General features: G+C 26.0%; 4 protein-coding genes across 4 annotated transcripts; 1 reads left to right on the top strand and 3 right to left on the bottom strand.

Moving 5' to 3' along the window:
• Window positions 1-912: 912 nt before the first annotated feature.
• LOAG_04745 (hypothetical protein) lies at window positions 913-1,703 on the top strand (the record flags this gene model as incomplete). The annotated part of the gene is made up of 2 exons (XM_003140282.1): window positions 913-1,097; window positions 1,544-1,703. 2 exons carry the CDS (start codon window positions 913-915, stop codon window positions 1,701-1,703), a joined length of 345 nt encoding a protein of 114 aa, XP_003140330.1.
• Window positions 1,704-5,550: 3,847 nt separating this feature from the next.
• On the bottom strand, window positions 5,551-8,503 carry LOAG_04744 (hypothetical protein; the record flags this gene model as incomplete). The annotated part of the gene is made up of 7 exons (XM_020446671.1): window positions 5,551-5,807; window positions 6,444-6,636; window positions 6,887-7,005; window positions 7,227-7,256; window positions 7,430-7,576; window positions 8,125-8,303; window positions 8,490-8,503. 7 exons carry the CDS (start codon window positions 8,501-8,503, stop codon window positions 5,560-5,562), a joined length of 930 nt encoding a protein of 309 aa, XP_020303017.1. The 3' UTR covers window positions 5,551-5,559.
• Window positions 8,504-8,823: 320 nt separating this feature from the next.
• LOAG_04743 (hypothetical protein) lies at window positions 8,824-13,493 on the bottom strand (the record flags this gene model as incomplete). The annotated part of the gene is made up of 4 exons (XM_003140280.1): window positions 8,824-9,019; window positions 9,301-9,434; window positions 11,203-11,310; window positions 13,392-13,493. 4 exons carry the CDS (start codon window positions 13,491-13,493, stop codon window positions 8,824-8,826), a joined length of 540 nt encoding a protein of 179 aa, XP_003140328.1.
• A 4,242-nt stretch (window positions 13,494-17,735) lies between these two features.
• On the bottom strand, window positions 17,736-18,705 carry LOAG_04742 (hypothetical protein; the record flags this gene model as incomplete). Its single annotated transcript, XM_003140279.1, has 2 exons — window positions 17,736-17,786; window positions 18,325-18,705. 2 exons carry the CDS (start codon window positions 18,703-18,705, stop codon window positions 17,736-17,738), a joined length of 432 nt encoding a protein of 143 aa, XP_003140327.1.
• Window positions 18,706-22,904: the final 4,199 nt, after the last annotated feature.

The raw sequence follows: 22,904 nt of genomic DNA, 5'->3' as shown, positions 1-22,904 counted from the left end.
CAACAACTTGATACTGCAGTACAGAGCCGGAATGTTGATGACTTACAATCAGCGGAATCAAGAAATGCTTTAAATGTAGAAGCGGTAATTACTATTCAACAACCAGGAAATAATTCAAGAGTAGGTTTATGATACATGCATGTATTTTATTGATAACATATGTGTCATCTGATGTTACTTACAATTCGTGCTATTATCTTAACTCTAAACTGGGATTTGAATTTTATTTCCTATTTTAATTATTCGCTATGATCAATTTTTCCTTTGCCATTTTAATTATTTGTCGTGAATAAATTTTATTTACTATTTTAACCACTCTTTTTTCTTTTTTACAATTTTAATTATTCGCTGTGGTAAAATGTTTTGTTGAAGAAATACTGTCGCATTACAAAATATTAGATGTCTCTTTGTGATCATAAAATTTCATTTTTTTATTTTTTGCATAAGAAGAAAAGGGAATGATGGAATAGCATATGCATATAAGGTAGTCAAACATTTATTGTTCCATCCTTACCTTTTAATGATTTAATTACTTTTTTGAAATTAAATTTAAAATTTGTTCTTTTTGTTTAATAACAAATTTGCAGTTTTTCCTCATTTTAATTAAAAATAAGCTAATTGGCAAAATCTTACTTATGCAATAAATGATACCATTTGATTGAAAAATAAATTTCATTCCCTAACGAGTTGATTTTTCTCAACGACTAATTTACAAATAGTAGCATGATAGAAAAATTATTAATTAGCATGAATTACAAACTATAGATTCAAAAAACGTAAAAGAATTCGAGAATGAACAGATAACAATGATGATGGTGGTGTTGATTGTGATAACTTAACGTATGATTCTAAAGTTGATGATAATGATGATAACATTGTTCGTAGGTTTCGAGTATTAGTGGTTTAAGTGGTATGACAGCGTATTTTACCGCCAATACAGAATTTGATACTGATGATGATGATGATGATGATGATTGTGATGACTTAACGTATGATCCTAAGGTCGATGATAATGATGATAACGATGATAATTGTTCCGATGATACATTGGTCAATTGTAAGGAGGATGATAAATTAGCAAAAAATCATGAAAATTTGTATGTTTTGGCTTTTTTTTTTACCAGTTCGTTTATTTTACCTTCTTATTTTTGTTTTTGTTTTTTTTTGAATTAAAAAAAATTTTTTGGCTCACCAGATTTTTTCTTTTTGCTCAAATTCATTTTTATTTGTAAATTTTATTCATGGCAAATCTTAATAATGGTATGTTATAATATGAAAATTTGTTTGGATTCATTGAAATTATTTTGATTTATTGAAATTTCGAAAGTATTTTGGATTTATTTCAAATGCTTATTATAGTTAGCATAAATTCAATTTACCGAAATTTTTTTTCCGTTAGATTGATATCCTGACATCTGAGCCTTTCTGAATAATTTTAAAGTTTGATTAAAAATAACGAAAAGAATATTATAGTAAAATTGTCATCTTCAAATTAAAACATCAACGACTTGTAAATATTTGAATTTACATTTGACATTTTTAGGTGTAGGTTGAATCGTAATTTATCTCAATGTTCATCAAAATTCAAACGTAGTGATTCAACAGCTCCACCAGATTCACCGCTTTATAAGCCACCTGATGCTGGAAGAAAATTTCTAAAAGCTGTAGCATCACCTTGTTCACCGCAGTTATTGAATGTTTAATTTCTTAATTTTTAATCTAATTAAGGGTATAATTAACTTCATACATAGCTATTTTCTGACTATCATATGGAAAATTTGCCATTAAAAAAAAAGGGAAAGCAAAAGAAAAAAGATAATATTCAGAAAAGTTTACGGAAATTTTATTTTTGATATTATTTTAGGGAGCACTTAATTGAGCTCAAATATGATGTAAGCCGCTTCTTATGGTAATTATTGAATGAAATGCATAAAATCATTTAGTAAATGTTAATTTGCTAATTTCAAAAAAAATATGTAATTTATTTTTTATTTAAAGGATACAAAATATACTTCAAAAAAAATATAAGATTTTTCTCAATGTTTTCGTAATACGTCAAACGTTATGCAAATCATTTCGTACGGGAATTGTTGAATGAAATGTTTGAAAAAAGTAAATTTAATGATTTTATGGTATTTAATGATTATTTTAATATAAATTCCAATTGTTACCGAAGTAAACAAAGACAAATAAGATAGTTTATTATTTCATTTCTTTGTTTTTCCTTTTCTTTTCGCACTTCAAAATCAAACTAAAATTTTCAATTCTGGCTAAAAATCAAAATAAAACTTTCAGTTTCGATTGTTATTTCAAATATTTGCAACAATTTCATGACATCGAAATTTGTTAAAAATATTACAAATGGAAAGAGAAAATGAAAACAGTGCATTTTTATTGTGGGAAAAAGACAATTTAATAACTGAAATCATAGATTTGTATTAAAAAAAAAGAATATAATTCTTCACAAAAAAAGAGTACAACGAACTTAAAGTAACCAAACATCAATTAATTCATTAACTGGTTCATTAACCAGTTACCTAATTAGTTAATTAGAACTAATAATATTGATGTTACATCTGTTTCAACAATAATATTCCATGAAAACATCGATAAAATTGAATTGATATGGTCAAAAAAAATTATGATTCAGAAAATCATAAAATTGATGGGAAAAAAAAGAAAAGAATTTGAAGGATTTTTTCAATTTTAAAAATTTGATAAATTTTATTGGATTGTATCTAAAACTGATATCAATTTAATATCAGTTAGAAGGATTTCGGCAAGTTTATAAGTCACCTTTGAAGATGACATTTTTTCCTGCTAATTGCAATTGCTCGAAATTCTCTGCATTAATTGGTAATTCATTCCTGAAATTTCGTTCTACTCCACACACCATTATTAATCGATAAAGGATCTGAATTTATTATCGAGCTAATGTACAAATAATTATTAATCAATAATGGGTCGAAATTTATCAATACTTCAATTTGCAGTGCATTTGATAAGTTGGTGAAGAATTTTCGAAATTATTCATTAACTTACTGTTGTTGGATGACATCAATAAAGGCGGAATTTGCATTGGTACTGGCGCAATCAGCATCCAAAATATATGAGATCCTTAGGTAAGTGAAAACTTGCAAACAAATTAGCACAGAAAGCCTATAAACAATTTGTTTATTCCAAGATTAAACAGAATCTCAAAAAATTAAGTTGAAAATGTTATTTTAAAGAAATGAAAAACTGAAAAGTTCTGAAAGTTTTCATAAATAATTAATTATTCGTCGATTAAATCAATTTAATTTTATAACTATAAGTTTATATCATTTGAAGCAACTAATGATGCGAAATTAAATCTAAAAGTTTACTTTACAAATATTTTTTAAAGAATAATTATTTCGAAATTAAAATTTTCGCGAAAAATCTCAAACTTTCGACGAATTAAAAAAAACAATAATCACTTCATAAACTTACAGAATAATAATAAATTTATTGGAATAACCAATAGTTTCCTTATCACTAAGATAATTTAATGTTTGTGTTTGAGCATTGGTTGTTATACGTTGTGTAATCATTGTAGCATTATCATAAATACAATTATTATCATTCATTGTTATTGCTGTTTTTATATCTGAAAGAATGGAATTTATTTTTTCGTAATAAATTTTTGCATAAATAGTGATAACAAATGATATGTATGAGTTTTAAGCGCAAAATATTTCTATATATACATAGAATAAAACTTATGGAAAACTAATACTTCGTCTATTTTTTATTTTTTATTTCAGTTTGTAGTTTTCAAAGCTGTAAAATTTTAAACTTCGTTTTTAATCAATAAATTCTTAAAAAATAAATTTTATGTTTTTGACATAGTTTTATTAGATTTTCCATCTTATCCACTTATAATAAAATAGCTAATTAATGGTTAGTTAAAATGCATATTTATTGATTAAATTGATCAAAATGTGTATTAAATTGATTAAAATTAATAAAATAAAAATAGAAACACTGATATTATTTAAATTTCCACATAGTATGAACTTATAACATAATATAATTAAGTTAATGTAAATATATGGATAAAATAATAATATTTGGTATGCTCTGTTTCTTAATCAAGTTTGATTGAATTGTCTCGTTGAAAAAGTATGTCATTATTACACGTCACGATCGTACATTGTTTATGTAACATCGCTAAAATATCAAACAAATATCAGCTATTGAACTGTTTCGTTCAATTGTTTTGATGATTAGATAGTTATCAGTGATTCTAAGGCATAAGCTTTCGCATATCGTATTATTGTTTCGAATCTTCGTTATATTGCTTTAAAATTTTTAATGACTTGTAAAAATTTCTTTAATAATATCTATCATCATATCCGTGATTATGTGATTAATCAAATTAAGTGATTATGCGAATTTTTGGAGAATTAAAATTTAAATTCGAATTTTCTTTCTTTAATATCCGAACATCAATTTAAAGCTTCTTTTTCTCGAATATGGCGAATTTAGACAATATATTATTCTTTCAATTGTTTATATTCGTTCAATTATTTAATCTTCAAGTAATACATTTCTTTTTTTAAAAAAAACATTTTTTGGTCATTAATGCTATTTGGAACAAATGAATCAATAACTCATATTTCTCAACAGTGCAAGTAATGTTAGTTCTCACCCGAAGGGTATAACGGAAAACTGACTCTTATCCTCAGCAGAATTGATAATCGGTTTCAGTATCGTCGTCCGGCAATGAACAACTGTTGAAGTGTTGTATTGTGTGACAGAATCGCTTTTGTTATTACTGTATTTTCTGCAGATATAAATAACTGCCAACTGTTTGCTTTCTTTAAAAAGAAATTTTAATTTTTCAATTTTTTTTTGGGAAATAAAAATTTGCTTAATAAAGTTAACCCAGCAACTTTTTTTTCCTTTTTTTTTTTTTTTATTTTCAACACAATGAGATCTTTCAGTTTCTTCACTTTCTTTTTTTTAATGAAAATTTAGTTGACATCTAAAATTGAAATATTTCTAGTAAAATCTCTTTTTTTGTCAAAATTTTCACAAATGGAACTTTTGAAATGCATCAAAAAAATGAAATAATTTATACATATTTATATATTTTAAATAATTTACGGCATACTTCAAGTAGCCAAGAAGTGACTTTTTTTTATAACTTTTGCTTTGATAAAAAAAATTATTGGCAACAAATAATTTTCTTAAATTTTTATGGCAACAAAAAAAGTCACCCTTATGATAATGACCACTGAACAATTAATTTATTTTAATAGATTATGTAAACAATACGAAAAAGGAAGAGGAGAGTACATATATATATGTATATATATATATATATATGAAACAAGTACATGCTAATTTGTAAAAATTTGTTTACGTTTTTTTCTTTCATTTAAAAAACTTTTAAAATGATTGCAAAAAAAGAAAAGACAAGTGTATTAATCGATAATTGATATGCTCAAAGAGTTATATCTAATAATCTGACTTGATTTAAGTAATATCACGTGGTATTTACCAAAAATAAAAAGTAAAAAAAAACGCAAACATTTATTTATTTTTTTTACACTTACTAACTCCTACAATTTTAGCTGATAGAAATGAAATATCGATATTAGCGTACCCATTTAATAATTTCTTTGGAAGTGAACTGTTGATTACACTATTTGTTGCTTCAGACTCGGATACTGTAGTTTGTTTTGATTCAACTAATTCTTCATCACACAGTAATTTTAACGTTTCCTCTAATACCGTATAATGCGTTTCTAATCCACTGTAGGTACTTTTTTCAATTATTCCTGAAATGATTGCTGAATGAAAATGTTACAATATTTTCGATGAAAATTGTATATATATCGATAAATAAAAGGGAGAAGAAATAGTAATCTATCGTGATTTAAGTAATATCACGTATTTGTCAAAGACGAAAAAAAAAGAAATAAGAAAAAAAGATGTAACATTATTGGTTTAATACTCATATAAAATATGTAACTGAACAATTGAAAAAATACTTTTTTTTCAATTATTCCTGAAACTATACAGTTGTATTTATAAAAGAAAAGTATACGCATTGCATGTAACATAACTAATAACATTACAGTACACATGCAACATAACTAATAACACTACAGTACACTCCTTATTAATTACGTCAAATGTATGTTTACTACTGGATACATATACATACAGAGTGTAAAAAAAAAAGAAAACTGATGTTATCGTAAAATATCTCTAAATCAGTAAGTATAGTAGGAATGATATACGGTAAATAGCACTACGACAGCAATAAAAGTGTGTTATTATTATTACAGTTGTTATTACAATAAAAATTACTGTTGTTATTACAACAAAAAGAGTCAAATCTACCGTTGCTAAAATATTTTTTTTCCGCCAATTTAAATTTCCGCTTCAAAATTGAATGAAAAAAAATTTACCTTTAACAATGCCCCAAATACTTTTCTTTTGTATCATTGCACCGTGTATAAGTAATCTGGATTGCGTGTTACCTGCTCGAATCAAACAATAAGTACACTGAATGGTAAAATTATCAGCATATGGTATACCCGCATTTTGAATCTCTTTCATTACGGTAAATCCCTCATCGGTACCGTGAAATGCGTAACATGTCTGAAATTATGTGACATGATAATAACATTAGATGACATTAAAAAGGAATGAAGATGTAAATATGTGTGTTATTAATCTTCCTTTTCATTTATTTATTTCGAATAAAAGGGGGATAGAATGAATTAAAAGAAAGAAAAGGAAAATTAAGTTTTGTAACTTTTCGAAATTTTTAAAAGATTTTCAAAATTTCTTAAATGAAATGATTTTCATTGAAATTAAAGTCAGAGCAAAAATATTTAAAACGAATAACCTGTTTTTCAGTAACTGATGTACTTTTTGGACCTAATGTATTATTTAATGCCATATTATAGGTTACTGTTCGCGCAGTAACGGCAGGATTTACCGTAGTCCATGATGTTGCAACATAATCTGGCAATAATAATCATGATGTCATTAACTGATGAAATATAAATGACATCAGGTAATAGAAAAAGCTAATTGAAGAATGCAGAATCGATATTACATCTAAATCAACATTTAGATAATTGTCTCATCAAATGATGCCACAATATCTGATCAAAAAAGAAAAATTTAATTAAAATTAAAATTAGAAAAAATAAAATATTGAAAGGGAAACGAAAATTACTTACTGCTTACAATATTCAACATTCTTCCATGTGCTGAAATTTTGAACCGAAGAATTAATACATTTTATTGTTTGCCTATTTAAATCAAGGAAATAAATTACAAATTTTGAATATTTGGAGGAAATTTTCAAAAATCCAAATTTTAAATTCTTAATTAATTAAAATTTTAATGGATAAATGATTTCATCAAATACATGTATGTTAACCTGTTTTGTTGACAATTTCATGCAAATGTTGATACCATGGTATTGGTGAAAAGAGAATAGCAAAGAGTTGTGTTGTTGTTAAGGCATAAACATTGTCTAGAAATATTCGGTCTAAATGTGATTGACATTGACATGAAAATTTCGTTTCTGAAAAAAAAAAAGTGAAATAAATGAAATAAAACAAATAAATGAAATAAATGAAAATAAAAAAAATGAAATAAAACTAAAATATTTGAAAAGTTACTACCAAAACTTGAACTAAATAAGCTTTTATTAAAATTCAAAACTTAATCGTTTTATTAAAATATTTTGATATTCAATCTAACGATATGATACATGCTTACAAACTTCCCAGTTGTTTTGAATTCTAATTATTTATTTTTTTGTCTTGAGCTAATAAATCTCGGTTTTTCTCTTAGAATTTCCAATTAGTAGATTTTTGCTAAGACTTCGTTTTAACATTTTTAGAAAGTTTTTAAAATAACAAGAGAAAAAAAGACAAACGAAGAAAAAAAGATTTTAGGAAAAAAAAAATTTTCGATAAAAGGAAAAAAGGAAAAAATTTTCTCTTAAAATAGTTTTTGATAAATCTTTTTTAAAAAAAAGAAAAATTTCAAGATTTATCAAAACAAAAAAAAAAATACCGAAGAGAAGCAGGTACAAAATTAAAGGAATTTAAAAAACGGAAAACTTACTGATATTCTCAGTAGTATCATTGTTACTGTTTCTATGGCATCTCTTCGTACTACCGTCACTATCAACGGGAAATTCTGAATCCGGAACATCGATCATTGCTGTTGGCCCAGTCAGTGATGACAATGATAACGTTGATGAAACAGTTGTACACGCTACTGTTTCAGATAATAATTCATTTCTACAATTAATAATTTCTTTTTTTTTTTTGATTTTACTTTACAGCTTCTTTAAGGCAAAACAATACTTATTTGTTAGCAACTAAACTAAAATATATAATTTTTCGAAAAATTTGAAGGAAAAATTAGTTGAAAAAAACATTTCCATTTTATCCTTTATATAATACATTTCACGTTACTTATGATACCTATTTAATTCCATTACCTCTAAAGGATTAAGTTTAAAGAATTAAATTTAAAGTTAGGATCAAATTAAAAGAAAAATACTTATTTAATTCTATTGTCTCGATTACTTATCACAATTCTTTACCCATCACTTCTTATTCAAACTTTCTTAAATTTGTCTTTTTTTTTATCTTACAACTTTCCATTCTATTTATATGTTAAATTTTGTCGCTGTTTTCCTTCAACCGTGACAAAAACTGAGGGTTCTTTCGCTTCTTTGGGTACCTCAAACTTGGTAATTAAACCTTTTATTACGATAAATTTATTAATACAGCAACGAACTTAGCAGTTACGATATCAACACAACAATTTGATGACAGAACCACTAAGAACAAAGGAGACCAAATGATGCCCGATATCGTATCTCCAACCGACCTCGATGAAGCACATTTGTAAAATAACTTGGCGCTTAGGATCCTTCACTTCCTTTTGTGGGAAGTGATTGAACCGTATTCCTCCATTAGTAGGAAGCGGTTGAACCGTAACCCAATTTCTGTACTAATTATCTTTTGTGGAAAATCCTTGTACCGTTTTATGATTATAGGTAGTAGCTTCCTTATGGAGCACCCACTAGCATATAGGGTTCTTTGTTAGCGCAAACATAAGACGATATGAGCATATAAAACAAAGATGTTTGACTTTTAACAAAGGGGATTATTGTTCCTTTGTTTCTACTTGTGATATTAGCGACAACTTTCATTTGACCAAAATGCTTATTCATTTGATAATAAATTTGTATAAAACAATTGAATGAAATTGAAAAATGAAACAAACGGTGTGAAATTTATTTTATCCATTCCATCGTTATCATCGTTATCATTATCAGTAGCTGCTGAATCGTAACTCAATTTCTGTACTAGTAATCTTTGCTGCTCATTTTGTTCCACATCATTTCCGTCTAGCACATGCTATACAATATTTGGATTCATTAATCGTATTTTTTTCACAAATTCGAAATCAATATATTTCAATTTCCAATTTTTAATTAAATGGATTAGCATCCACAAACCGTGCTATCTATATGTATTTGTATATTTCACAAAGTTTCTAATTGCTACTTTGCAACATGCATCTATATGCAGTCTGCAGTTTGTTTGTTATCTGCAATTTATGTCTGTGGTTTGTAGTTTGCACTTTGCTTGCTATCATCATAAATAATCCTTCCTAAAGAAACTTATCTCTAAAATTTACTAAATTTTGGAAATTAACTGTTATACATTCATTCGATATAATAACGTTTTTCCTCAAAAATTTTCCTTCCAACAATAAATTTAATTAAAATAATTTCGTAAAAGTTCGCAATTTTCAAAATTTTCGAACTTTTCAACTTTAAAAATTCAAAAAAATGGCAAAAATAGTAAAAGAAAAAGATTATTGGCATAAAAACAATGTGAGAATGAAAAAGAAAACAGAAAATGATGTGAGTAAATTGTAAAAGTGAGAGATGGAAAAGTCTCACATATTATGGATTGCATTTACATGCTAACAGCCTAAGCCTTAAGGCTCATACTTTACTCTTTACTAGCTGAAAGCCAAGACCATATGAATAAAACAGACATGAAAAAATAAAGCTAGATAGATGCATAAAGCGGCGTAAAAATTCATTGATTTCTGTTATGGATTGAATTTTAAGCTAACAAAAAGATAGAAATATTCTTCGTTGTTAGAAGTATTCCGACATAAGTGAAAGAGCGGGGAAGAGCATCAGGGCGGGGAGTTCAGTGGAAATAGCGGGAGAAAATTATCATGTCGAAGAGGCTAGAAGAGAAAAAGGAAGTAGCAGCGATAAAATGATGTAACTAAGTGGAAGTGATTTCCAAAAGTCATTCCTTCAACTTTCCACCATTGTTAATTGATTGAAAGCGGGAATTGAATAAACAACAAAGAAAGAAAAAAAGCTGAAAAAGTTTCAAATTTAAAATTGAATTTCAAATTTCTAAACCAAAATATTCATTGAACTTAAGATTTATATTCAAAAAAAAAACAATATTTAAAAAATGAAAAATTTTAAAAAAAGCAAATTGTTTAAGCCAATATATAAAGAATTACTGATATAATTTTCTCATATCAAATTTACTATGATAAAATATCATTGACTTTTTTAAACAATAAGAGTTAAAGTTATTAGGAAGGGAATATCTTAAGGATTTCAATATTTTAAAAATGTTAAAATTAAAAAGAAAGACATTTCGGAAAAGCCTGAAAATTTGCATATATTTATGAGTAATATTATTTAAATGATAGCAGAGATTATCTTCATATCATTCAATTTTATCTTCTCCCAGAAATTATTTATAAAAAATTGGATAATGGTGTGAAATATGTTTGGATTTATCACAGAAAAAAACTAAAAAATTTAAATAATTATTAAATTTAATTAGTTAATTAGTTGAATGGAAAATAGGCCCATAAAAATTGTATACGAAAAAAAAGTAAATAAATAAATCAGAATTTTTCATTGAATAAAGAGAAAAGAATATAAAAAAATGAGAGGAATAAAAATTTTATTGCATAAATTTTTGAGATTGAAATATGCAAACCAAACAAATTGTTTATATAAAATTAGCAGAAAAAAAAATGCATGCATGCAAACAAAAGGATGAAAACTGCTTATTTTTCAATTAACATCAGCCTGTGCAATACTCAGAAAAATTTGAATAATTAAAAAAAGCATACAATGCATTTGTTGGAATTAAATGAAATTGCTTTTGAAGAATTTGTTTTGAGGGTTGATTCAGCAGCTGTTACGTTTGCTTTTGCATTAGATAATGATCGGAGCAATTTCTGGAAAATAAAAATTTTAATACTTCATTTTTAGGCAATTAATTTGAAGTTAATAATGATTCGAAATATTTAAAGTTAATTTTAAATGTTTAATTTTAATTGAAATAAATTGGTTCAAAACTTTTTATAGCTCTTTTTTTTATTTCAATTGGCTGGATTTATAAAAAATGAATGAAATTTTTATACACATGCAATCAATTTTCACGAAAAATAAGGTAGCATTTGTTGAAAAATGAATGTGATAATATTATCAGTTTTGATTGTCCAAAATAATACTACTAGTCAGTTAACAATCCTTCTTTATTTATTATCATTTTGTTGCACAAATTATTTACACTATAAGATTTTTGCATAATGCGAATGTGAAAGTTCCACCAAAAGTTTAATATTTCCCTAACCAGATTTTCCTGATTGTGAGACTACGATTAGTTGACAATGATAAGCCTAAATACTCGTAGCTAAACCTTTAATTATGACTGAGCTTGTATTATTTCATGTTCAAAACTCTAGAATGCTATGAATTTGTTAAATTTTGACGATTTTTCAATCCATAAATTTGTTTCGCGACAAGTTTTAGCAACGTTTATAATGTAAATAATATATAAAAAGTGAAATTTGTCATCCTATCCATTCATCCGGTTAATTTTTCCTCTCATCCGGAAAAAAAAGTTCCACAATCAGTTTTTGTTATCTTTCACTTCTCTTTATTAATTTTTTAGCATTTCAAGAAATATTTCTCTCTAATCGTTTGATGATTGTTTTTTTTTTTTCTCAAATGAAACAGTATATTATCTTCCATTCAATGATTATATCTCTCTAAATGTAATTTCTTTCTATTATTTAAAAATTATGCCATCACAAAAAGCTAAATATGCTAAGGAACGGTTATTATTCATAACTTTTTTTTGACAAACAAAAAGTTTCATTTCATTCCGTTGAATCTGTTAAAATAATCATTAAAAAGAAAAAAATTAAATGATTTATAGTTTGGCTGGAAACCAATTTTTGGAAAGTTTCCAAAAACCTATTATTATCTGTTTGCATAAATTACCTCTGTCCAATTAAAATTATCAAATTTTCACTCATTTAAGAATGATCATTATTGCTATTAGAAAAGTTGAAATGATTATTTTGATTAAAAAAAAGGACGAAAAAATTGGCCAAATATGTAGATAATGAACTTTAAATAAATGAAGCATATAATTTCTATCATCTAAATGATTTAATCAATTCATCTTACTTTTTCCACTCGTCCGATTAATTTGCTTTACCTTCCCGCTCTTTTTCCGAAGTTATATTAACTTCGGATAAGTTAAAGTTTGAAATATCTACTTTATCTAGGTGAATTAAATTGACACATAACAATATTACATATCTTAACTAATCACTCATAAGTTATCATAAAGAAGTTAGAAGCCATCATTTATCACTTTACATAACGGTAACAATAACATACTAACAGCACCATATCTATCACCATATAATTGACAATAAATCGATTGAATTGATGAATGCAAAAAAATGAAATGTTTTTGATAATCTTCTATTATGTAAATTTATCGCTCATAAAATTAAACTAACCATTTCTATTTTTGATAAATTTTGATATGCTAGTTTGAAAAATTGCAAAAATTTAGAAATAATTTTTTAAAAATAAAAATGAAATTGGAAAAATTTTATAAATTTAGACAAAAAAGTGGAAGGAACGATAGAATATTGATTTTATAAGCAATAAATGTCAAAAATTTATATATTTTGAACATTTTTAATTTGATAAAATTAAGTAAAAAAAAAAAAGCAAATGATGGAATAGTCAAAGATTAAATTTTCGATCAGATTTATTTCAATATGTTACATAGAATGATGATTCTGATCGATGAACAAGGAATTGAGCCAAAAAAGGAAAAAAAGTTATTAATTAACCAATTAATCGATTAAACAACTATACAAATGATTAAGCATAGCATTTAGGATGGATTACTTCTGCGATAGAAAATTTTAAAAATTTCCAAATGTGATAATTAAATTGAAGATTTAATAATTTAAATAGTTTTTTATTCTTTTTGCAAATTTCATCTTACCCTTTTATTTTCATTTGCTAAAGTAATTGTAGTGCGCCATAATTCGCAAAGATCTTTGAAAATATGCCGTTTTGATGTAAACCGAATTTTCCGTCGTACCATTTTGACCTGAAATTTTAGTTAACAAATTAATTTCGATTTTAATATAATGAAATAATGGGAATTCAGCATTTGTTAAGAGGGGAAAAATTTTAGAAATACGATAAAATGCTTGCAATAATTTGCTGAAATATTTCGAAATGATTTGCAAGTAATGAGAAAATACATTTAGTTAAAAAGATATTCAAACCAGTCAATCAATCAATCAATTAATCAATTAATCAACCAATCGACCGATTGATCAATAATTTTGTAATAATTCAATCAATGCAATAATAAAATCAAACTTTCTTTTTGCACCAATTAATAGCAATTAATTTATTTAGTCATTCATCAACATTTATTATGTAAATTTTAAACAATCACCCGAGAGTTTATCCGGGATATCTAAGTGGCACAATGAGTAAAATGTGAAGATGCTAACTATTGGAAAAAAAATAAAAAAATAAGTCGAAAACTTCTAATCTCTGCACAACTGCTGTTAACAAGAAAAAAAAAATCATAGAATTTCTTTGAACCTTTACTTACTTCTTCCTCTCTCTTTCTCCTTTTCTCTCCTTTTTTATCCTCCCTCTTTCTTTCATTTTTTGAGAAATCTTGTCACCGTATCGTAATTTCGAAATTTTATTAAAGGGACTAATTGTTACAAATTTTAAATTTGAAAAAGCAAACTTTTACTCAATTATTTTCGTATTTCCTAACATCATTTTATTTTTAACTAGTTCGCAAATAAGTAGTGAAAAATATTTTTTAATTCACAAACGATTAGTGGATGAGAAAAATTTCCAATAAAATATTTAAAGAATTTTACTTCAAAAAAAAGAAAAATTAATTTAGCGATAAAAAGGAAAGTTAGATTAAAGCTAACAAATATCCCTTCAAATGACATTTATTCACTGAATAATAGCCAGATTTTAGAGCTAATAAAAAGTGATTGGATGAAGTTAAGAAAAAATAAAATCAAAAATAATTGATTGAATTGAGGAAAGTTCAATTTTTCAATTTTAAATTAACTTATCGTTAGTATAACTAAATGAATTCCCTCAATTTTCAAATAGAATAGATAATTTAATTAAGTAATAAACGCAGTTATGAAATTAACATCGGTATACCAATTCAGATATTAAGATTTGATTTAAGTTAAGAGAAATGAATAAAATTTGATTAATTTAATCAAAAAAGGAAAAATTCTTAATTTCAACAATTTTACACAATTTTCGTCTTAAATTGAATGGAAAGTTTTAAAAAACTCAAAAATTTGATAAAAATAAAATTTGCTGCCATTCCATTGCTTTTGATGAATTTATTTAATTTTGCAAATTAAATTGAAATTTCTTTTATTTCTGATGCATAACTGTATATTGCTCATTGTAAATAAGAATGCATTTTATAGTGGCAAAAGAAAAATGATTTAACGAAAAACATGAAATTAAATTTTTTACCGATAAAAATTATGTTTCATAATTTAAAAATGATTGGAAAAGCAAAGGTGAAGATGAAAAATAAGAAAAAAAAAATAGATGAAACTAGGAGAAGATCGGAGATTTCTCCTTTATATCTAAGAATTTCGATAAATCGATTCGCTGAAATTCCTCGAATAAATTAATCGATTGGTATGATAAATGATTTCGTATTGATAACCTTATTCAGGGTAAATGACTAATTAATTAATTTTGCCAATTCGTTGTGACTAATTGGAATTGTCTTCTTTACAGCAATTTGTGTAATATTTCCAGTAATTGTAAAAAAAAAAAAAAAAAAAACTGACCATAATTTGTTCCAAATTTTCATTGGCGTAAATTAGTCGAATTTGCTGAATATTCTTATATGGAAGATGAATTTTCAACTTTAAAAACTTCGTATAACCTTGAAGGATAGCGTACGCTTGATAAAAACGTACGCGACAAAAATATCCATACACTTTGAATTTTTGAACACCATTTTCGTTTAGCACTGAAAAGCACTTCGTCTCAGTACTTTTAATTTTTCTAAAAAAAGTGTTAAATTCACCAGATTTTCAAAAGTGTTTTACATTTGATTTAAAAAATTACTTCGAATTTAAGTTACATCTAATTCAATTATATCCAGTTAGTCTACATTTAATTTAAAACTTACACCTAATTTAAGAGCAGAAGCTACTTCATCCATTTTCCTTCTAAAGAGCCTAGTCTGGTTCTTTTGAATAAGCTTAATCTGGGTCCGTTCAATTTCAGCTTTTTTCTTCCATTCTTATTTTAGCACAATGGAAATCAGTCTAAGCCTAATTCAATTTTTCTAAATGAAAAGCAAAATTTAATTCCGATTCTGTGAAATTTTTCCTTTTCATTCTTTCCCAAAATAAAATTTTTCCATTTTACGATACAATTATATTCCCAAAAATACTGTTCAACTTCATTTTCCCTCCGATTTGTCATTGAATGGTCAGTGGTAGTTTCAAAATAAAAAAAAGGACGCTCATTTTAAGAGGGATTAATTGTGGAAAATATAATGTAAACTAATTAAATTGTATGTTAAACTGGTTAAAAAAATAAATGAATAAATAAAAAAAGGAAAAATGCAGCATATTGGGGTCGAAAATGAGAACTAAACATCTGAATGTCCAATGGATCTATCTTCTAGTCCATTTAAATTAGCTTCTTAAAAGTTATGCAAAAGAAAAAAGTAAAATGCGAATTGCTATTCAAACTTCAAATTTTGGTTTTCAGTTTTTTATCAAAATGCTTGAAATTAATGTTTGATGAAAAACTACAAAAGTATTTTATATAAAAAACAAACAATATTTGTACACAAAAACTTATGATCTTTGCTCTTTACTTTTCTTATGGTTCATTTCAACACAAATCATTACTAAGAATAATGTGGTAGAAATTTTTAGAAAATTTTCTGTGGACTTGACAATTTTCAACATCTAAATTTTGCAAATTTCAGAGAGATTAATTTTTATTAAGAATTTAGACAATGGTGATAATATGGAAGTAAACTGCTAAGGAAAGGCATATTTGTTAATTCTTACAATTAAAATCTTTCCTGGAAATTAACAATTACTTATCATTGTGCTGTTAAATGCCACTGATTAAAGATAGTCTAACTGCCTCAGCATTTTTTGAATTTTTAATCAAATAGAACAAACAGATAGGATTATAAACAAAAGTTCTTTGCTTTTGATATTTAACAATGAAAAGAAACTCATGTTTCAAATTTTGGATTCAAAATTGTTTTAATATCACCAATGCTAAATAGGTCATAGGTCAAACAGGCAAAGAATTTTGAAAAGTTAAAATTTACAAAGTGTAATTAGAAAAAAAACTTCACCGACTAATCTTCTTGTTAGCAACTGATTAGCAAACTTTACACTTTTTTTTGTTTTAAATCTTTATATAAGCGAAAAATACTTGAATTAAATTGGATGAAAAATAACTTGGCAAATTAAAATTAAAAGCTTATTAAATTTTGTTTTAAACAACCTCTTAACTTATTATTAGCTAGGTGCTTGAAATTTCAGCAGCTATGTTGCATAAACTTGTTTTAATATTTTAGTTCAAACTGCAAATATGTAAAAAAGAAAATTTTTAAAAAAACGGATGAAGTATTATTGTAATTAGAAAAAAATCTTTTGACACATCTTTGAGCATTTTTAACAAAATGCAAAAAGAAGAAATTTTTTCCAAATATCATAAAGTGAGTTAGTAAAGTTAGTTCATATAAATATTTGCATTGGAAGCCGATGATTATCTTCTTTTAATACATATTGAGATCAATCAAAAATTAATTTGTTTGTTCAGAATTAAAAAGAAAAAAAACAAAATGAAAATTTTTATTATTTTTATAAATCAAAAAAATTTTTTCTGTTTTAAAACCAATTTTTTTTATCGAATTCAAAAAAGACAAATGCTTGAAAACAATGATTTAAAATAATAATTACGAATTGTAAAATGTTTAAATACAAAGTTGGATCTGCCAAAATACTTTAAAACTTCTCTTTTTACAATGCATTATGTCATTGGTATTTGAAATATGCGAAGAAACAAAAGCATTTCCATATATTTTTATAAATGTAGCAAATTATGAATAAAAAAAAGAAAAGAACTTTATCATTTATAACCTGAATCATTTCTCTTGCATATTCGATGGATCCACATGGAATTATTGTTATTATTATTATTCGTTTCATTGATTTGCCTTTTTGTACTTCTAATTTTTATTTTTTCTGATTCTGTTAGTTTGAAAAAACTGTTAATACTATTATTACACTGATCTGATTGTCATGCATTCGTGGAATATTCCTGCCGAGAAATCCTGAATTATTCAAAAATTTATTTATTTAAAGAATTCCAAATTTGTATCAATTACAACATAATTTTCATTTGTCATCTCCTCAATATGTCTTCCTTAATTGATATGATAATATTGTTGCAAGAAATTGATAGAACTATTAACATTAATACTGTTCGGTATTCATATCAAAATTTAGCAAATACATTAATCGAATGATTTCCAGAAAATATACTGAAATCATGGATTGGTAAGCAGACTGGTAAGATATCCTAATATTCTTGTTAACCAGATAATCTTAAAAAGTATTTTTGGAAAATGAAAAGAAATTCTTAAGGAATCATTGTGGATGATATTGGTAATGATAGTTACTGTAACATAAAAAAGAAAAAACCGTGACCGTATAACGAGAAAAAAACCGCATAACGAGGGATATCTGTTACAATAGAAATAATATTTACCGTAATAACAAGAGATTATCATTTAATTACCGGTATGTTAACTTAAAATTATTACTTAGTAGCACTATGAAATGTTAACAAATTCCAATAAAGAAGGATACCTTTACGTATACGGTATATTCACATTTGGTAACAATTTGATTCATAAATAGCATATTTTGATTATTTTGTAATGCATGAATTGGCGAATAAATGCGCTTATTAGTAGATTTTTGACATTTCCGGAAAATTTCCCGAGTTTCATGATGTGACCAAGATCGGGATTTTTTCCTTAACTGGATGGCAAAGTCATTTAAATCTTTCACTTCGTTCTGAATCTCTGTGCTACGTATAGCAGTAGTAGTAGTAGTAGTAGTAGCAATAGTAGTAGTAGTAGTAGTAGTAGTAGTAGTAGCAATAGTAGTAGTAGTAGTAATCATAGTAGTAGCAGTAGTGGTAGTAGTAATGGCAGCGGTAGTAGTAATAATAGTGGTGGTATCCATTAAGGTTTTACTTTTTGTGAATAATTTCCGGAAATCCCGAAGAAATGAACGTATCTTCGGATGATTGTTTAAGTTTGGCAGAGAGGAAATTTTTTTTAATGAATTAATTTTGGTAATTTCAGAATTTCCAGTATGTTTGATAATATTTTCATGTTTAAGCATGATATCTTTGCTATTCATAAAACTCTATGATTTCGAATATATTTTAGGCAATAAATCAGATGATGATGAAAGAATGTTTCCATCTTCTTCATCACTTTCGTCATCTTCAATATTACTCATTTGCACTGCAACTTTTTTTTTAAATTCCAATTATTTGAAATTGAAGAAGAAAAAAAGCAAAATGAGAAAGTGAATGAAATATTAATTATGATAAAGAGATAATTTGGTGAAGATTTTGGTAATTAATTATTAAAATTCTGATGATAATTTAAAAAAAATTCTTATACTGCTTTTGTACATATGCAATGAGAAAGAAAAAAGGAAGAAATTAATTGGAATAAAAGGTGGAGAATTAAATTAGTGAATGAAATAAATTTAAAAAAGAAGTTTTCAAATCGATTGCAGTAATTCTAAATGAAGGATTTCAATTTTACAATAAAATTTTCATCAAATATTTTTGTAGGATAAGAAGAAAGGTAGACGATAATGAAATTGGGATAAGGAAAGATGAATTAGAGAAGAGAAAATTTAATTATTACATGGAAATAATGTGACCCACCTTTGGTCATCCCTTATGATTAATACAGCGAGAATTTCATCTATTTTGTTATAATAAATAATGTCAACAATTTGTTTTATTAATCTAAATTTAACAATTATTCCAAAAATGTATGCCATAAGTTGAAAAGTAAGTTCCATTAACAGTAATTCGAATTTATTATTTTCTGGAAAATTTATATGCGATTAATTTTGTTTTGATCGACTTGTTGCTTTAGGATAAATCGAAAATTACCTTTTGGCAATTGATCACTTCATTAATTAATATAAACCAACGATTGCAGTCGTTTTCTTTTTTAAAAAATATTTCATGTTCAGCGAATTTATTGTTTTTTCTAGTTCATAAATCTTATTTTTCAACACAATAAAATACCTATTTTTCAATTGCTTTACAATGCGCAAAATAAACTGTTAATTAAGCTTGTCACGATTAAAAGCGAAGGTGTTCCATGATTATTATGGGCATAAAGTAGTGATTATGTTGTGATGTACTAATTAGTAATTACCAAATTGGATTGTGATTAAGATTTGAAAATTATTCAAATTTTTAATGTATATGTTGGAGGTATTACCATTGTGCATTGTATATGTGATTATTGTTTCGGAGAGAGTTCGCTAATAGCGGTATCTTTGAAGAAATATTGATCGTATTATCTAATAGTGATCATAAACTGCCAAGATATATATATATATATATAAACCCTATACACAACTAATAGCATTCTTGCTCTTTTTATCTTTCCAATTTGAACCTTTGGAATTTATCTTAGTGATGACATTTTGAAATATACCTTCACCTGTTGTGTTTTGCAATTCTTAATGATTATGTGACATTAGTATTGTTTCTTTTGTCTAATGATTTTGAGATCGAAATAAAGAAAATCTTTTGCAACTCTGATGTCATGTTATGCAAACTTCCAAGAAAATATAATTTTCATCGTAGTTTTCTAATTCGTCTTATTTATAGATACACGCGAAATAGTTCCCCAAAGATTTATGTAGCTAAATTTTGCAATTTCTAATGCTACAGCTACAGCATTTCATTATTCATGGAATAATTCTACAGTATTCTAAAGGATATAACAAACTTGTAATGCGCTTAAAACTTGTAATTCTGTTAACATACTCATTAATATGACAGCGAAAAATCGCGTCGAGCTTTTTCTTTATAGCTCTAGGAAATATTTCAGTTTTTTTTTTTTTTTTTTTTTTTAGGCTAAAAACACTCAGTTTAATGTTTACAATTAACTACTAATTAAACTAAAGTTAGGAATTTTTTGTCTATTAAATAAAAACATAAAATAAAATAAAATAAAAACGATCAACAAATTATGAGTAAAAAAGGTTAATGTTTAGAATACATAAAAGGATTTCTTTTCACATTTCCATTTCATTCAATTATTTTACAAAATTCTATTATTGACAATGAATTAGCCATTAACCATCATTCGTAAATTGTTTTTGTTTGTCGAAATTTCCAATAGACGAAAGGAAAAAAAAATGTATAAAATAAAAATAAAAATAAATACATTTAAAAAAATGAAGAATTATAGCGCAATCTATTAATTACCGGTCCTTAATATTGGCAAAAATTTTATCCCACAAATTGAATTTTAATTTTCCACTTATTAATGCTATTACTATTCAATTAGTGTAACATTTTCAATGAGTTTCACTGTTCTGAAAAAAAGAAAAGTGATGAAGAACAAATGAAAAACAGATGGGGAAAAAATATAAAAAAAGAGCTGGTCGATAAAATAGTAATGTATTAGAATAAACCACTTAAAAGATTTCAATGTTGCGGAGAAAGAAAACAAAAATAAAAAAAGAAAAATTAGGGGAAGGTTACGATGAGGAAAAGGTTCAGCTACTTTTAACTTAACAATTATTAAATTATCTTTAGTTTAACTGAAAAAAGCATCAATAATTAATTTGAATTATTTCTCATGGTGGTAGAATTTTGTTGATTACCATGAAAATGGAATAATGAATTTACTTTCAACTTATCAGCTAAATCCGATGAGGTGAAAAATGGATGATTCAGGAGAAATGGACTGATATAACATGGAAATTAATAGATTGGCGATGAAAAATTTGATAGTTTTTCAGTCTGTTTTAAAGGGGTGTTTTTAAGGACAATAAATAATGCAGTAATTTTTATACGCTATGAATTTGCAATCGTATAAAGATTCGAAGAATTCGCGAACATCGCAATTAATATATTAATGAACTATAAATAGTATGAGCAGTCCACGACGAAAAAAAAACCACGAAGGTAACTCAGCTTCATAAGCTAAAATAAGTTTAACGAAATGGAATTTCGTGTACAACTGATTAAATTACATATCTGAACGAGAACCAACCGTAATAATACCGGTAATGTCCGAGATTTCTCGTCCTGCCCATTCGTTTCTCTACAGGTGTAAATATTCAAGTCAACTTAGAAGGAAATGCGTTTGATTGTTTTTTATGATTAAAAATCAAATGCAAAGTTAAAAAATGAAAAAGTTTTCATGCTGCAACCTACCGCATCATATAATCAAGGACTATTCGTCTTTTACGTACAGAAAAAAGTTATATAGGAAATAGAACTGAACAGGAAAATGCATTATTGATGTAGTATCATAAGTTCTTTAGGAATCAAATCATATAAAAGTAGAAGATTTCTAGTGGAGAAATTAATCAATCAATTCATTGATGCCAATGAATATAGGATAAACAATTATCCTAAGGTTGTTATGAAATGATTACAAAGTATGAATAATTACAAATATTCAAACTTATTACAATTTCAAACTTGTAATTACAAAAATTTGAACCAATAATGCATTCTGTCATGGAATATCACATAAGCTGGAAGAAGTGAAAAACCTAAAAAGGAATTTCTCGAGATGGAGAGGGATAGAGAGGGAAACCTACAATCTTTGTGCACCATATAAATCTCCCATTGCTCGCCTTACAGATAACTGATGGACATCGCGTAATACGAAATGGTATTCATAAGGATGAAAATGATGAAAGTTAAGTCGATTTTAACAAAGATAATATTCGATGGAGTGATGAATCGGGGGTGGAAAGTAGGTGATTTGGGAGGATGGAATTTGCACTGAAGTTGTCGGCATCATATCATATTACAGTAACATCGACAGCACCGAACAAAAAGTTTGGCCAATTCTGATAACAAAAGTATCCCGGAAATAGTTCATTTAAAATGATACCAACTAATCTGATAGGATGTTATTCAAAAAGCTAAAAAACGATGAATCGCAAATGCATGGCAAATAGTTGTAAGGCGACAACGGGTACTTCCAAAGGACAGATACTAATTTTTGAGAATAAATAGCTTGAAAGTTGAAAGGGAATGCCTTCCATATATATATATATATATATATATATATATATATATATATATATATATATATATATATATATATATATATATATATATATATATATATATATATATATATATATATATT

The sequence above is a fragment of the Loa loa genome, assembly GCF_000183805.2.
Source record: "Loa loa unplaced genomic scaffold supercont3.168, whole genome shotgun sequence".
Lineage (NCBI taxonomy): Eukaryota > Metazoa > Nematoda > Chromadorea > Rhabditida > Onchocercidae > Loa > Loa loa.
The sequence above is the reverse complement of the archived record's forward strand: the minus strand, read 5'-3'. Positions and strand labels throughout refer to the sequence as shown.